This window comes from Aethalodelphis obliquidens, unplaced genomic scaffold, assembly GCF_003676395.1.
Source record: "Aethalodelphis obliquidens isolate GAN/ISIS:26980383/991018 unplaced genomic scaffold, ASM367639v1 scaffold2, whole genome shotgun sequence".
Taxonomy (NCBI): Eukaryota; Metazoa; Chordata; class Mammalia; order Artiodactyla; family Delphinidae; genus Aethalodelphis; species Aethalodelphis obliquidens.
The window spans coordinates 65,082,801-65,100,982 of record NW_020837946.1 but is presented as its reverse complement, the minus strand read 5'-3'; the positions used below and the strand labels follow the sequence as shown (position 1 = coordinate 65,100,982).

The following is an 18,182-nucleotide window of genomic DNA, read 5'->3' as shown; positions in this document are numbered from 1 at the left end:
GTAAACACACATACACACACACCATAATTTATTCAATCATAAAAAGTATGGTGTGTGTGTTTAAAAAGAGTGCTCTTTTTCAACTGTAAATACTTTTGGAATTTAAAGTAATTTACTTATTTTATCTAATATCCTTCGATATTAACTATGCTGCTGAAATGACACTGCATATTCCACTACACTGGAACTTTTCTTAAAAGAAAAATTGAATCTCTATTTTAATGAGCACGTATTATATCCTTCTGAGACACTATGGCACACAAATCATCAGTTATAAAGGAGGACTCTCAGCATTTTGATTTCAAGTCTCATAACAGCAGGCTTTCTGCTATTACAACTGGAGCCTGATTGAATATTAAAGGAGAATGAGAAGAAATAGAGAATTAAAGAGAAGGAGTACATTGTGGGCATTCAACAAATAATTTCTTAATACATGGTAATCTCATAGGTTCAATTTTTTTGTCTAAAGAATTAGTACTTAGAAATGCTCTTTACTTAGTTAATGTCAAACGTCTGAGACCACAGAGCAGTATAGTGATCTCTGGCAGATACATGTGTTTTAACTTTGGGGAGATTACCTAAATGATCTGATCTTAGGGTCTTCATAAAAAAGTGCATATACATATTTATATCCTTGTAGGATTGTTTCAAAGATTAAATAAGATATCAATACCATACATAAGAACACAGACTTGGGCTCAGTTTTAACATAGAGTTTGACATTAGGTTATTCTCGTCCTCTTTTCTTCTGTCCTCAAATTCTTCTTCACATAAAAATTTAATACAGTGTATTATATTTGATCATTATTTCAGAAAGGAGGAGCATGGCACCATTTTTCTGTGCAGTGCAGATTCTCTGTGTTCTTACCTGGTGATAAAGTGCTTCAGGGTAATCCTGCATCATTAACCGAAATAGGGCTAATAAGGTCCAGCCAAAACTGTCAAAATTTGTGTAGCCATAATCAGGATTTACACCAGCTTTTACACACACATATCCTTCAGGACACTGACTAATTAAGACACAGAAAAGAAAAACTGTTTACTCTTAGGTGACTTTCAGATTATGGTCAAATCATAAATACATAACATCTGCCCATGAATAATAAAGGGCTCCCTCTTCCACAGGAAGTAGTCTTCTCCCAAACAGTTCCCGGCGGAAAAAGCTGCATATGAGTTAGATTTTAAGTTGATATAAGTGAACAGTGTTAATTAAACTAAAAGACAACAGGGCCTCACAAATGGTTTTTGCTAAGCCTTTTGTTAAAGATTTCTTTACTACCCAGTATCAAAGTGAAAGTATAACTGACGGAAAATAACACTGATAAAAATAAAACTGTAGTAGTTTAGGGTTTAATTTTTAAATGATATCATCTCAAACCCTTACATCCCATTATTCAAGGGTGAGAAAAATTTTATTATCAATAATTTATAAGCAGAACTGGAAGTTTGGTAGAAAGATGATTAAATATTTATTTCATTTCCTTTCATGGAGTCTTCATACTTTTACCTACTGGGGCTTGGGTGTTGTGGTCCATTATGACAGTAGTGGCCCAATAAATCATGCTTCCTCCATCCACAACTTTCTGTAGTTCCTCCTACATTATTGGAACTTTGGCCATGTGACTTGTTTTGCATACTTGTTAATGGTTAACAATTGTGATGCAAACAGAGGTTTAAAAAGTACTTGTGTGTTGAGGCTTGTTAAATTGCTGACCTACAGAATCTGAACAAATGAATTTTTGTTCTTGTCTTAAAGCACCAACTTTTAGGATAGTTTACCATGCAGCAAAGTATGATGGCTGCAGGTGAAACGCTGTATGACTTTCTCTTCTGGCCTTGACATACTATATCATTGTGATTCTGTCTATCCATGACCAGATATCTCCAACATGCATTTCAGGTCAAATTTAATTTGGAATGTCCATTGAAAGGGTTAGCTTGAGTGGGATGGGGCAGAAACGATGCGATGAAATCACAATCTGGACTTGAAAACAGAAAGGAAGCCCAGAAGTAGGGTGGCAAAAAGAGTTGAGTAAGCAACAATATGTCTAAATCATCTTAATACAACTAAACTACATAACTCATGTTCCCCTCTCCCGTGTGCTTTTTTGTCAATCTGTGCCCAGAGCCTCTAAGAAAGAGCTGAGTTTACAAATGGGTGTCAAGTCATCCCGGCTTAGGGAAGTAACATAAGGAATTGAGTCATAGTACTGCTGTGTACCTTCTTAGTACTGCATAGTACCTTCTTATCTCTTCATCTGAAATTATAGGACAATAAAACTTGAGAGTTTTGTCATCTCACTGAAGAATTATTTATAAGTACTGTTTTTAAGAGCAATCAGCTTGTGATTAATGTAAATTATATTCATTAAAGACATACAAGTCATAAAATAAGTGAAATAACATCATATCTTTAATTTTTTTTTCTTCAAAGTCTTCGGGCTGAAGAACAGATTACATTGTCTTTCTTGATAATTCCTATTAGCTCTGGGGCACACTGAAAACAGAAAATCAGATTCTTATTTAAGTCCCAGCTCTTCCATTTGCTAACTTCTTGACCTTGAATAAACCATTTAGCTAGTCTATCTATTATACTTTTTTCTGTAAAATCAGATTAATAGTATTCCATATTGTACACTTCTCAGCATGGTTTTGATGGTAAAATGAGATTATGTAATCAAATGGGAACCATTAATAAAAGCAATAATCATTAAATAAATACTATTGATCAGGGATACTGAAACGGAGCAGGACCCTATGGTCCTTGCTCTCCCATGTCCTCATCCTAACTTTTGTCTGTGGAAAAACTTTAACCAAAGAATAAGTTTAATCTGAGAAGTGAGAAAAAGTAGAAACAAAGGAAAACAGTCAAAGGAGACCAAATAATAATAGTTTAGTCATTAAACATAGTTAAGGACCTTTAGTTCCTTTTCAAGGGCTACAGATAATATTCTGAGCCATATCCTGTGAGCTGTCTATAGATGATGAAATCCCCACCAGGTGGAAGAAGTTAACTGCATGAAGACCAGACTGTAGCCGTGACATGAGCTGCCATAATTCCAAGAACTGGCCTCAAGGAAATGGGAACAAACCGACCCTGGAACTGAAGATTAACTGTACTTAAAACAATCAAAATGATGCTGGTCAGACCACCAATGACCAATATCAAGATGTCTGTCAGAGCTGGCTGCGCTGTTCCTGCCTGTAGCCCCCTCCCTCCATCTATAAAAGCTCTTGCTCCCTGATTGTCAGGGCGGTGGGGTCAGAGTCGGCCATTGGACACAGGCTTCCGCCCTCTCCCCACCCCACTCCCTGCTCACGGTTGCTGGTACCCAAAATAAAGCAAACTTTCCTTTCCACCAACCTGGCCTTTTTACCGGCTTTTGAGCGTTGAACAGCCAGACCTCATTTCTGGTTACAATAGAAGAAAACATTAATACCACTTACCCAGCATCTGTTCTGTTGCCACAAAGAAGAGCATATCTTTCTCCTTCCAAATAATAAAAGTTTTCTGTTTCTGAAAAATAGGAAAGAAATGATATTCCATATCTAATCTTGAGTGGACAGCATATCTGAAACCCAATTAAATCTGTACAGATGAACATACTTCTGTACAGTGAGAAGGAAGGAGCATAGAGCCTGCCTCCCCCGCTTTTCTTTTAAATCTAGGAGGCTGTCCTAGCATCCAGTGTACAGGCCAAAAGACCTCTGGCAATCCACCTACTCCAGCCAGGTATGACCAGACCCTGAAAGAAAAATTCCCAAGACTAATCTATTTGAAAACTGAGGATTATTCCTTCCAGGATTTATTCCTGATGATCTTCCTGAACAGAAGACCAGAGTTTTCTGTCTCTGGGTTTAATTTCCATTCTCTTCCCACTTTGCAGCTTACTTTTCTACAATGAGTGTCCAGTGCCGCCTAATTACTTGTCCTGATATCACCTAGTTTCAATCATAATCTGAGCTAATCTGAGTCATAGCCCGTAGAATTCATCCAGGTATTTTTATCTGCTATCAATCAAAATGTAAATTGTGTATTTATAGATATCAGTTACCAGGGTTGGGAACATACATGCTTAGTAGCATTGCTTTTTAGGTTCTGAATTCAAATCACACAAATCAAACCCATGAGATCAGTCCTGGTGAGTGTGTGTGTGTGTGTGTGTGTGTGTGTGTGTGTGTGTATACAAAATTGAATTACACCAATCTCAGAAAATGTCACTTTAATTTGTCACCTAAAATAATTTTAGAAGAATTTAAAAATCATAGTTAGGAGCCATTAATCAAAACTTTTGAGTGACTGTCAAAAACCAAATGAAATTTGACATTAGAACTGAGCAGTCCCAAGTGCTCTTCTAAATACAAGGACTACGACATGGAAATTAGGTTAAATAATGTTTTGCAAATATATTTCCAGCAATTCCTAACATGCTATTTGAGAAAATGGAATGACTAGAATTGGACAAATATGAAAGTGATAATCTTTAAAATGATTTCATTATAAGATACATACTTTAACAAAGAAAAGAACTTGGACTCTATTTTCTTAGCAATAACCAGTGAAGTAGCAAAATTTTTAGTAATTAGCATATTTTTATTACAACATCAAAGAAGTTAAAGGGGATTTCATTTGGAATCTAAGATTTAACATCCATCTCCTATTGTTCTTATCACTAGAATTAAGACCATGAAATAGACCTACATAATAAGGAAACATTTCACATATATACTAATAATTTTGCATTACTTGCATCATAATCATATTATGGGATAAACCAAAGAGTAAAATTTATTAAGATTTGTTTTAGAACTTATTAAATCCAAAGTATAAATAAAATTAAGGTAGAAGGACTACTTAAGGTTAAACAATATTTTATTTTTATTAGTTGAACAATATGCTTTTGGTTTTTTCTAAATACTGTCAGAAAGGAGCTGATGATTTTAATATGAGGGAAAAATCTAATAAGAGAGTATGGCCTGGTGAAAATGGAATGGGTTTTAAAGCCAGATGGAGCTTGGCTAGAATCCTAGTTTTGCCACCGAGTGGTTATAGTATGCTAGAACATTCACAAAATTTCTCTTTACTTCTGTTTCCCTGTTGGTAACAGGGGTTATTCATGTCTTCTCTGCAGGATTATGGTGAAGATATGTGATCAGGCATGTGAATTACTTATGTATAAGGGCTAAGCAATACTTGTTTGACATTATTTCTGTTAGCCTAAAATATTTTCATTATTCATCAAAGTATAACTCAAAGCATTTAAAATGAGCAGCAGCAATTGAAATACAACAATAGTAAGAATTTCTATATTGTAGGTCATATTTTGATTTATATGATCACCCCAAAGTTTATAATGTGTACACTTACATTTAAATTTTAAACAACTTTATCGAAGAAAGGTAGTATCATGAGGATTGTACTCTGATAAAATTGCAATTAAGACTTTGGTCATATTTATTTATTTATGAAAGGATAAAACTTGCAAGTTTTAGCAATTCCAAAGTTAGGTTTCCCTGATTTAACTGTCTGAAGATTTGGAACTTTATTATCCTGATAAAGGAAACTGATCCAAATTAGTACTTGAGCATAGTTATGGCATTTATATGAAGGTTGTTCTGAAGTCAAATTTGTTCTGAAATTGAATGTTCAATATTTCTGTGAAGAATGTTTTGCCAGTAAGAAAAGTTTTAATTTTTTTGATATAGATGCAAGGGATTCTTACCTCGAATATAATAAGGGTTTCCAGTTCTGTTGTGCAGTGTTTCAGTTTCATTTTCTTGGGGCCATCGCAAACATTTATGCTTCAGGTTGCCCATGAAGAGCTCCATCCCAATTAGAGAAAATATGCTCAGAAAGAAGAGAGTTAGGATAATGACCCCAGTGAGTTTCTTCAAACAATGGATCAGGATCCCTACAAAAGACTTCAGACCTGAAAAGAGAAAGGTTTGTTTTCGATAAAATAAAATATCTTAGTAAAGCAGGATTAGCAAACTTCTCCCATGGCAAATGCAGATGCCATCGGAATCAATAGCTTTGTGTTTTATAATTTAGTTCACCATTATCTAGGTCCAATGACTAAAATGAATAAAACCCTTAACTTTGAGGTTTCTGTATGATTGCTAATTTATTACACCTGGCAATAATTTAGACATAACTTAGTATTTTTAAATTAGTTATTTGTTTGTTTCTCTTTACTACATAAAGAACAGGCCTTCTCTCTTGGCTATTGCTTTTCATACCAATCACCATTATTTATAAGCATAGGTAAAGGCGTAGAGTTAAAAATCAACATGGGTTGCAAATGTTGAAACAAGAAATAGTTTGAAATAGCGGTATTCTATACATTCTTTCATTAACTTTTTCTTTTAAACATCTTTATTGGAGTATAATTGCTTTACAATGGTGTGTTAGTTTCTGCTTTATAACAAAGTGAATCAGTTATACATATACATATATCCCCATATCTCTTCCCTCTTGCATCTCCCTCCCTCCCACCCTCCCTATCCCACCCCTCTAGGTGGTCACAAACAACTGAGCTGATCTCCCTGTGCTATGCGGCTGCTTCCCACTAGCTATCTATTTTACTTTTGGTAGTGTATATATGTCCATACCACTCTCTCACTTTGTCCCAGCTTACCGTTCCCCCTCCCCATATCCTCAAGTCCGTTCTCTAGCAGGTCTGTGTCTTTATTCCCATCTTGCCCCTAGGTTCTTCATGACGATTTTTTTTTTCTTAGATTCCATATATATGTGTTAGCATATGGTATTTGTTTTTCTCTTTCTGACTTACTTCACTCTGTATGACAGACTCTAGGTCCATCCACCTCACTACAAATAACTCAATTTCGTTTCTTTTTATGGCTGAGTAATATTCCATTGTATATATGTGCCACATCTTCTTTATCCATTCATCTGTTGATAGACACTTAGGTTACTTCCATGTCCTGGCTATTGTAAATAGAGCTGCAGTGAACATTGTGGTACATGACTCTTTTTGAATTATGGTTTTCTCAGGGTATATGCCCAGTAGTGGGCTTGCTGGTTCATATGGTAGTTCTATTTTTAGTTTTTTAAGGAACCTCCATACTGTTCTCCATAGTGGCTATCTCATTAACTTTTTAAGAACTCAATTTTTGGAGCTGATTAAGTAAAACATGAAAAACTTTTAATGATTAGAAATGAGAATAACACATAACTGTGATTATATGTGGCTGTATTTATATCAGAATACTTACTAATCGAGAATTCAACTTTAAAGCTAGATTTATTTAAGAACATTCATTTTTCTAATTATTAAATAATACATGCTCAATTTTGAAAACATAGAAAACAAGAAGATGCAACAACAAAAACCCCATAATTAAATTTCATTGATGAAACTACTATAAGCCTTCCTTCCTCCCTTGCTTCCTTCCTTCTTTCCATCCTTCCTTCGTTAGTTCCCTCCTTCCTTCCTTCTCTTTTTCCCTTGCTCCTTTTTTATTTGTTGGTCTGTTTAAATTTATGATCCTAATAGTTACTCAGCTCAACAATGGATGAGAATATACTAGCTCTGTGACGCTGAGCAAGTTACCAACATTTCTATGCTTGTTTTATTATTTTTTAAATGGGTATAGTGATACCTATTTCATATATCATTGTGAGAATTGAAAATCTATTTTTTAAATGACCTCCTCAGATGATTAGATTTCTTGAGTGTAATAGAATAGGGTTGAAATAAAGTTATTCCTGTGGTTAAAGAAATGTGATATCTAGAGTAGATATACAATTTTAATTGCTATCATACCAAAATACATATTTATAGCTACTTTTGCCACCTGGAATAATACTATTAATTTTTTTTGCCATATGCAAGTCTTTTTAAAGTATTACATTAGAAATGGAATTTCTGTATCAAAATATATGACCATATTTAAGTATCGATTCATACGTTCAAATTGTTGAGATGTTGAACCAATGCATAAACCAGAGACTATAAATATATAGTCAGGCCTTCACTAAAGCTAGGACATTTTAAAAAAATCTCATTGCCAATGTATTAGAAGAAAAATAAGAGATATAATTTATAAACCACACAATTCACCTGTTTAATGTGTACTATTTAATCTTTCAGTATATCCACAAGGTTAGGCATCCATTACCATATTTCTCCAATCTTTTTTTGCTGTTTTGCCCAGCCTGTTCTCCAAGTACAGAGTATGCAATATATCTGGCCTTTTTCATGGTGTTCCAGTGGATGAAAGTTGCCTGTAGATCTTATTTTTGGTATTATCACACTTGCCTGTGGGTTTATTCGTTCAACTGTTTCATAATACCTCTGACTCATAGAAGCCAAAAAAAAACTCAGGGTCAAGTTTTCCTAGCTGATTGTTTTTATTCATTCAGAACAACAAATCAGAAGGTATTGCTAGGCTTCTCTAAGACTCTTTCCGGAATGGGAGGTGTAAATTAGTTGTCAGCTTCTTCCATCAATGTGGTCACAGCTCCACTTTATTTAGCAGAATCTTCTTAAACTTTGTGGCATGTGGAATGCATCCTATCCAAGCACTGACAGCAAAAGGAAATTTATCTTATTTTATATTGCTTTGTTCATTTCAACTGGTTTTTAGACACAGTGAGGAAAAGAAGAGGACAGATTAGATATCTGTCTAAACTGCTATCTTTCTCAGAAGTCTAAGGACAATTTTATAAGTTCATATTTAAGACATAAGAATAAGTAAAAAAGAAAAAAATAGAAAAATAATATATTTTGATTGAGCTCTATATTTTATTATCAAAAGCATTGAACCCATTTCAAATTAGTAAAAAATGTGATATTTCTTTCTTGCTGTTCCAGGAGTGACTGAAATAAATTTGAAAATCAGATAATTCATTTATTCCAAATCTGAAACACTGTTCAATTTAACATTTCTTCAAGCAATAATAGGGGTGTTCAGATGAATACACAGAAGTACATGAAACAAAATGAAGAACTCAGTGCCTTTTCTTACCTTGGTTTAAAGGAATAATTTTCAAAATTCTCAAATTTCTTGTAATTCGAAATATTGAAATGAAGTTTGGAGGTGAATATCTTGATATATGCCTGTGGGATTAAATTGGAGTCATTTAGAAGTCATATTGGTTCTTTATACTATTTGAAACTTATTTTTAAAACCATATATCCAAATGTTTCACTTGCTTTCATTATTGCATTTTGCCAACAGTTTTATTATTGATTGGAAGGGAAAGACTGCTATAGTGCAAGGTATCCAAGTAAATATTGATCTACAAACAAATTATGAGAGTTTATAAAAGCTTGACACTCTGAGTAGTCATAATTCCATATCAAATACTCTATATTATGTTCATAAATACTTTGAATCTAATTGGTGAAGAGATAGTTAAAAATAAGGAAATCCACAGTTTTTTAAAGGAATAAAATTTAAGTATTTAAACTTCTGGTGATGATAATGATGGTGATGAGGTGATGATGATGATGAGAATGGTGATGGTGATGACAGCAGAAGTAAAGGTGTATAGTGGTTAAGGATACAGACTCTGTAGCCAGACTGACCATGTAGAAATACAGGCTCCACTATTTAAATTACTTAATCTTTCTTGCCTTAGTTTCCTCAAACGTAAAGTAAGGATAATAATACTTCCTAATTCTGAGGATTTGGGGGGATTAAATAAGTTAATATATGTAAAGTTCATGGCAAAGCATCTGGCACATACTAAGGGCTAAATGTTAGCTGTGTTACCTAAGTGTTAGCTAATAGCAATGGCAAGAGCAGAAATAATAATAGTAATAGTAGAAGTAGTAGTGATAATAATTTCAATGATATTAGCTACTATGTTTTGACTGCTTACAACATGGCAGAAACTAATTATGTTCTTTATAAAGGTTATTTCTTTTTCAAAAAAATTGACCCCAAGTCCACAAATAGAGTATTATTTTAAATTATTTTAACAGAAGTTTGATGCCAGTGACAATTTCTTTAGCCATAAAATAGAGTACACTAAGTAGAAGGATTAAATAAATCAATACACATGTAAATTATTAGAACTTAATGTATCATTCTAGAAAAATGTGTGCATATAAAATATCTTATTCTGATAACTAGAATATTTACTGTTTTTAAGCAATGTAGATTAGAGAAGAATCAAATACGTCAGGATCCTCTCTTAAACTCCCAGGAGATTTTCTGTTCACTGAAAATAATCACTTCAAATGCAAAAATTCAATCTATTGTTTTTGCTTTGGGTAGATTACAGAGATAATATCCCACTCCTTTAATTTTGAATGCATATTCTAAGGATTAGTTCAGTTGGAGCTGCCTGAGGGAGCTCATTATGGCTATGATTTATGAATTATTCTTTACTCACAGAATTTTTGCAGGCAGAAAACTTTATCATCCTCAATGTTTCTTTATGAAAAGCATTTTCTTAGCAAGGTATTAAGATGTTTGCAACTTAAAAGAAATACTCACTCAAACAAAGTTACACTGAAATCGAGCCAGTTCCATGGATCACCAAAGAAATAAAAAGATCCTGCCCAGATGCCTCTTGCAATGAGTTTTACAAGTATTTCAAATGTATAAATTCCAAGCAAAGTATTCCTGCAGAAAAGTTTTCATATAATAACTTCATATTAAAAGTGAGACTAATACATCGTCAACTCTGAAGAACTATGTCGAGGATAATTATCTGGCAACCAAGCAACCAACCAACCAATCAACCAGACGACCATAGGACAGGGCTTTAGTTAGGGCTTCTAGAGTGGGCTATGTCTTACAGCATTAACCATGAAATTTGACTATCAATTAATTGTGGAATGTGTATAAATATTATATTACGTACAATGTAAATTATATATTAAAAATATTAATTTGCTATATTATGTAATATATAATGTACTGTAACACAATGTATTAAATATAAAATATAATCATATATGCAATTATACATAATAAAATTATATAACTTACTGTAATGCTGGCCCCCATTTTGGCAAATCAGTCATGGACATAAATATGCAGTCAATCAGGATGCTAATTAAAATTAACAGTCGGAAAAAGGTAAGTTATCGTCAAGGAATAATGTTAATAAAAATAATATTGGAAATACATGTTTCTATAATCTGTTTATATGTATTTACACATATGAGATCACATAGTTTCTCAAATGTCAAAAAAATATACTCCTTATATTGAAAACAATGAGGATTACTAAGATTTGTTAACATTTACTACTGTTGTGTGTACTAGAAAAGAAAACTATATATATATATATATATTTTTGGCCACGAGGCATGTGGGATCTTAGTTCCCTGACCAGGGATCGAACCCGAGCCCCCTGCAGTGGAAGTGCGGAGTCTTAACTGCTGGACCACCAGGAAAGTCCTTAGAAAATATATTTTAAATGTACTTTCAAATATGGAACACAGTGCAGTTATAATCAAGATTTCAGTATGACCTAAAATGAAAATTAAAAAGAGAAAAAGACTGCAGCAATATCTGAATAGAATAGTTGCATTTGATATTAGTACAGTTTAAAACCAACAGAAAAGGATATGGATGTACCAAAATCTTAATGGCTGTTCTTCTAACTGAATTGAAAGGAGACAATGTACACCAGGTGGCACTGAATCTGAATACTGTTCTCTTTTTATTTAATACTATGAAAGTCTGTAAGAGGAAAAGAAGAACATCAAGTGAAATGAAAATAAAGAACATCAACTGAAATTAGAACTGAGAAATTATGATCTCATCAATTATGAAGCATATTGCCAATGATCATTTGTCATGAAGTCTAACAGTTATACTTCTTACATTTTGATATCCTTTTACAGACTAAATCAAATGGAAAGTTTTCTTTAAACTATTTTTACTTATATTTAGCCTTATCTATCACTTTTTTTTAAACAGTGTTCTACCTAAGAAAACTGTTTGCCACACACCAATCCTCAAGTCTTCCTGCAAAACTAATGTAATAGAAAGAAATCTATATTCAGATGGCTCATGGGTATGCATTTAAGCATACTAAAATTCAATGAATGTAAAATAAGTTAATTTTATTTTGAAGCAAATAAGGTATGGGATTATAGTAGTAAAAGTGACCGAATGCACTCAAACATTACATTAATCATTAGTAATTACCTACGGTATAAAACCCCACTTGTAAATTATCAATGACATAAACATATATATATATATATATATTTTTTTTTTTTTTTTTTTGCGGTACACGGGCCTCTCACTGTTGTGGCCTCTCCTGTTGCAGAGCACAGGCTCTGGACGCGCAGGCTCAGTGGCCATGGCTCACGGGCCCAGCCGCTCCGCGACATGTGGGATCATCCCGAACCGGGGCAAGAACCCGTGTCCCCCGCATCGGCAGGCGAACTCTCAACCACTGCGCCACCAGGGAAGCCCCGACATAAACATATTTAAAACAAGTTTATATCATGTAAAACTAATATGTTGGCATATAGAAATATTAAACCAAAAAAGGGAAAAATCAGAAACATTTTAAAAAGGACTTATGTATATGTGTGTATATGTATATGTGTGTAAAATATGGATACACAGTAAAAGTGTATATGTATGTGTGTATGTCTGTATATATATATACACACGCACATAAGTATATACACACATACATATGTGCACTTTTACTATATATACATGCCCATTTGGAAAATTCATTTGTTGTGGTGTGTGCATAACTATATTACACATAGTAAACATTATATAGAGTATAATGTAACAGTTATGTAACAGTAATGTATAGTGTATAATGCAATGTGATAAAATATATTATAATATACTAAAATATATATTATATTTAATATATAATTATACAGAAGTGTATATGTGACTATACATTGGTATTTATATTTGTCTATATATACAAATATATATTCATTGATATTTTATGGATACCTATTCTAAATGGAAAACAAACCATGCTCTGATTCTCCTCAATGGAACACTTCTCCAACATACAATTTGTGTGTATTTTGGCCTGATTGTAGTTATTGTCCCTCTTTCCATTTTAAAAGCAAAAAGAAAGTAAAAAGGGCCAAATAAAATAAATCTGATTGTTTAAAATGTGCTTTCCATGTATTTTCCAAAACAATTTCAAACTTCACACAGGATGTAGCCAACCAACTTATGTCTTTGTGAAGGAATGAGTAGATCCAGATAGAATAATTTTCTAGTTAATGTTTAAGTGCTGAAATTGTTCATTTCATTTTAGAATTATTTATTTGTATGCCATCTTTAACAGAGTAAACTAAATATAATTAAAATTTTTAGTATCTTTGTGTTATCACTAATAACAATACTTTTTATACTAAGGTATCCTTACCGTTTTTGGTTTTTTTCAAAATCTTTGATTTTGTCTTCACTAACACACCTAGATTTGTCTGTCACGTCTATAAACACTACAAAGAACTCAGAACTCTGCTATAATAGAGTTACCTTTAAGGTTACTGTTATATCGACTGTTAATGACTTAAGCATAGCAAAAGTGAAAGCGGAGATAATTGAGATGAGGACTTACATTTTTACTAAAATGTTCTTAAGGTTTTATAGGTGTTTTATAGCGAATGATGCATAATGCCCATGGAGTCTACCAGAGATACTGGAGTCTTTTGTTAATATATACATTTATACTGTAAATTGTCAATACGCTTCCACCATGCAAAGTATTCAAAAGAGTTGTGATTATACAAAATTCTCACTTTGCCTTCTGTCCAGAAAGTGATTCATTTCCATTTCACCCATTTGGTAAAATCACTGAACACTCTACAAGAATATCAAATTACATTTGTCTACAATGGGACTAATCCTCATCTCTCCCAAATTTGATCTTTCTTTATAGTTACTTCATTTTTGTCAGAAGCACTTCTATTCTTTCAAGCTGGAAACCTTGGCATTATTAATCAGTCTTCAAATCCTGCTATTTCGTCTCGGGTGTGTTACCTCTCTCTCCAAGACACTCCTATAATCCAGACCTCTTGACTTCAGGCCTCAATTGTTTTCTCTCTAATTTCATCTTTCTGACCCTATCTCTTCCATGCAATAGTAATTTAGGAATCTCTAGATTAATCTTACTTAAACACTGCATTCATTACACCAGTATTTTGGCCACCACATTAAAGCCATGTTGCCATCTCTGTTATCTCATCTTATTTCCCACAATCTGCAACACAGCTACAGGGTTCTAGTTCTATCATCAGCCTGTCTCTTCCCTATTCCAGAATTAATATCTGCTATTGACTGACTGTTCATTGAAGAGCTTCCCTTTGCCTTGTAAAAATGTGAAGTGTTCTCCAAGCTATAACTCAAATTCTATTTTCTTAGTAGAGACTCTTCCAGCTTTGTCAGTCTACACAGATCTGTCTTTTCTAAGCATAATTATTTTTATTTTTATCATTTTGTGCTTCTTTTTGGATTGTTCAAAATATTTAGTAAGTTCCTCAAATCATTCTCTGGATAGAGAGGCTGTGACTGTATGAATGAATAAAATTTATGAATGAAATATACATTGGCTTTACTTTCCTAACTACCGAGTAAGCTCATCAAGTTGAACAGTTGAAATTGCTGTACATAGTATGGAAATTTTACATGATAGTTATTTTAAAATCAGTAATCTTAAGTAGCCAATCATTATGCTCACATAAAAGAAATCATTTACATCAAGGCATAACAGTATAGCCTGTTACATACAAAGTAAAGTAACCCTAAACAAACTAACCTACCAGGCAAATATTCGGTTTTGATAAAAATCTCAAATATGTGTGAAATTTCTTATCCAGTTTTCTGTAACTTAAAATTACCTCTTCACTTATTCTTCCATCTTCTTTCATCCTATCTCAATTACATTTTTCACATGTCTGGAAAATGAATAAAAAATATAGTCATAATAAGTTTAATTAATCCTTACCATTTTATTCTTGTAGTATGGGTCCACATCTTCCAATGGCTCTGACACCATTGCTCTAGGAAGATTTCCATAAACAAATGGCAGCTCTTTTCCAGCTTCCAAGTCAGTGTTTGGCTTTAAATCTTCTTTGTGTTCCTCACTGTGTTTTTTAGCACTATGCTGTTCCATAACTTCAAGAGACTCTCTGGTGAAGGGGACAAGGCCCTTACGTTCTGGGGAAGCCATTTCCAATTTTGCACCTGAAAAGTATTTTCTTCAGTTCTAGATAAGATTTGTGTATATAAAGAAAAATTTAAAATTTTAAAAGTCTAGGATAGGAATAAAAGAGAAGAGCAAACTGAATAAAAGCATTCAAAGAAAATTCTTGAGCTTTAGAGAAATCTGAGTCATTAAACTTAGTTGTGTTTCACTTAATATTAGACTTAATTTGTAATTTCACAAATAACTCATTCTATTTCATTTATTCATCCATTGAATCTTCTTTCTTTTACTGAAATCTGCCTTTCAGTTTCTCCCTTGTAATGAAAGAGTTCTAAAGTGGCTAGAGATTGTTGGAAGGCCAAATCCAATTATTTCACTCTCAGCTGTATTTAACTACTGACTAGACTTTCCTTCTCTAAACTCAGTTTTCATTGGCTCTGGGGGCCCCCTCTTCTTTATCTCTTCCTATAGCTCTGATTAATTCCTTTGACTTAGTTTTTCCTCTGAAATTTTAACTTTGATATCCTTTAAAGTTCTGCTTTTCCCCTAGTTATATCCATCTTTTTGGTAAATACATAGGCAAACACAGAATTTTAACTACCGTACATGGGTATTTACCAAGTACATTTCCCCAAACACTCCCTTCCCTCAGTCATCTATGTGGCAATCCACCAATAACAGCAATTTAACAAGTAAAAACAAAGTTTGTTGTTTTTCCCCAAGACTAGAATCACTCTTTTACCTTCTAGCCATTGTAAAAAAAAAAAAACACACATATAAACTTATTGCCTTGAAAGTTACTCATGAAATGTTTTTCTTTGTCATTAATTCCTCTGAAAAAAATAATTTTCTTACAATTATTTTCCATTAGGTATTTAAATATTATCCACTGTTCATATACCTACATCAAGATAGTCATCTTTGTAATTCTATCTCTGGATTGCTCTAGTAGTCTTTACAGGTCTCTCTCAATTCTAGTCTTTATCTACTTCAAGCCGTCCTATGGGTCACTCAATTAGTCTTCATTAAATACAATTTCATGCATCAATTCTCCATTTATGAACCTGATTCTTTCCTCTCATAAAATTATGTTCTTTTGCTGATTTTTCCCAGTCCAGTTTCTGTCAAAACCTACACTTCAAATGATCCTGCTCAGTGACAACTGACTGATTATTCTTTATACATTCTTCTTAACCCCCTTGGTAATTTTATTATTGCAATTAAGGATAAGAAATTTTGTACTTGATACTGTAGCATTTTCTATATGTATATTTTGTCTGTAATAGTGTTGGCCTTAGCTGAATTTCTTCTATAATATTTTCCTAAGACAGAAATCACACACATATGTATACACACATATATGCTAATCCAGAATTTTCCACTACTGGGTAAAATTGAGTTGTTTAATAGTTGAATCCATTACTTGCTATTAATGGAAAGTAAGAAAAAATATGTTCATTAATCATAATGGAGTACCAATCATTGTGAGAATCAGACTCCTAATAGGTTAAATAAGAGGTGTGTGAGAGATATTTAAAATACACAAATGGCAGTCTTGTAGACATCCAAGGAGAGGACACATAGTCCATTTCTGTACCCTGAAAAATAAAAATGGAAAATAATTACTAGGGTAACTCCTTATGCCATTCATGGCATCACAGTTTTCTCGGCTTTTCTTTTAATTTCTACTGCATTCTATCTAAAGAATGGCTTCCTATGCTTACTTCTAAGAATGCACATAGAACAAAACGCCATCGCCTGCCTCAACTTTGATATTTCAGTTTAAGTTCCCACCATATGCCTATAACCTCTACCTCCAAAAATGTAAATTAAAAGATACTCTAATTGACTAGCCCAGCCTATGGATTTATTTCCTCTTGGTTCAGTTATTTGTGACCAGAGAGAGGGACATTTTCACAATAGCAATGGCAGCTTATGCCCAAGACCCTCAAGAGATGCTGCAAGGATGCGTGTGAAGCAGTTTTAAAGAGAGAAATATGGAATAGGAATGTCAGCATATATCTACTTGGAACTCTCTTTCCAGACTAATAAAAACTAACAATTGCTCATCATAAAATTTACTTATTTTTCAAATATCTTGCTTCAATATCATGCACAAAACTAACACTTATTAAAAGATTATTAAGAATTATTTATATACACCATACACACATACAAATGCATGTATAGGAATACCTCACATATCAAATTTTATTGAGGGGAGTCAAAATGCTTTGAATAAGTACAATTTATGGAGACAAGCTACAGACAACTGAAGTTTGCTCTTACTTACATATATAATCTTCTTCCCTTAAAATATTTAATGAGCTTTCAAAATTGTACTCCTTACATGGAGTTCCTTGAATAGATTCTTAACAATTCATGGTTATAGACTAGTATAAACGAAATCACAAACTTTGGAATTAGACTTATAATCAAATCCTAAATTCTGTTATTAATATTCTTAGAGGTCTCAGTTAAATTACTTATGTTCTTGAACCTGTCAATCATAAAATTGGGGTTCCTACTCGGGTTAAATAAGGATAAAATAAAATAATGTGAATGAAAATGCCTAGTGTGGTGATTGGCACATAATAGGTTCAAACTACACATAAATTTTAAAAAATTAATTAATTTATTTTAATTTTTTGGCTGTGTTGCGTCTTTGTTGCTGCGCGCGGGTTTTTCTCTAGTAGCGGAGAGCGGGGGCTACTCTTCGTTGCGGTGCGTGGGCTTCTCATTGGGTGGCTTCTCATTGCAGAGCACGGGCTCTAGGCGTGCAGGCTTCAGTAGTTGTGGCACTCGGGCTCAGTAGTTGTGGCTCGTGGGCTCTAGAGCGCAGGCTCAGCAGTTGTGGCGCACAGGCTTAGTTGCTCCGCGGCATGTGGGATCTTCCTGGACCAGGGCTCCAACCCATGTCCCCTGCATTGGCAGGCAGATTCTTAACCACTGCGCCACCAGGGAAGCCCTAAACATAAAATTTTAACTGTGATATGATTTTATATCTTAGAATGATTGGTCGAATCTAACAGAATAATAGTATAGTAGGAAT

At 33.5% G+C, this 18,182-nt stretch overlaps 1 protein-coding gene across 1 annotated transcript in view; it reads right to left on the bottom strand.

Moving 5' to 3' along the window:
- SCN7A (sodium voltage-gated channel alpha subunit 7) overlaps window positions 1–18,182 on the bottom strand; it is an 87,883-nt gene that overhangs the window by 47,452 nt on the left and 22,249 nt on the right. Inside the window, exons 2-9 of the mRNA XM_027129258.1 lie at window positions 14,930–15,168; window positions 11,555–11,667; window positions 10,969–11,058; window positions 10,471–10,599; window positions 8,992–9,083; window positions 5,724–5,930; window positions 3,448–3,517; window positions 869–1,010 (exon numbers count right to left, since the gene is read on the bottom strand). Of these exons, the coding sequence (XP_026985059.1) occupies window positions 869–1,010; window positions 3,448–3,517; window positions 5,724–5,930; window positions 8,992–9,083; window positions 10,471–10,599; window positions 10,969–11,058; window positions 11,555–11,667; window positions 14,930–15,168 (1,082 nt within the window). The remainder of the gene's footprint in view (window positions 1–868; window positions 1,011–3,447; window positions 3,518–5,723; window positions 5,931–8,991; window positions 9,084–10,470; window positions 10,600–10,968; window positions 11,059–11,554; window positions 11,668–14,929; window positions 15,169–18,182) is intronic.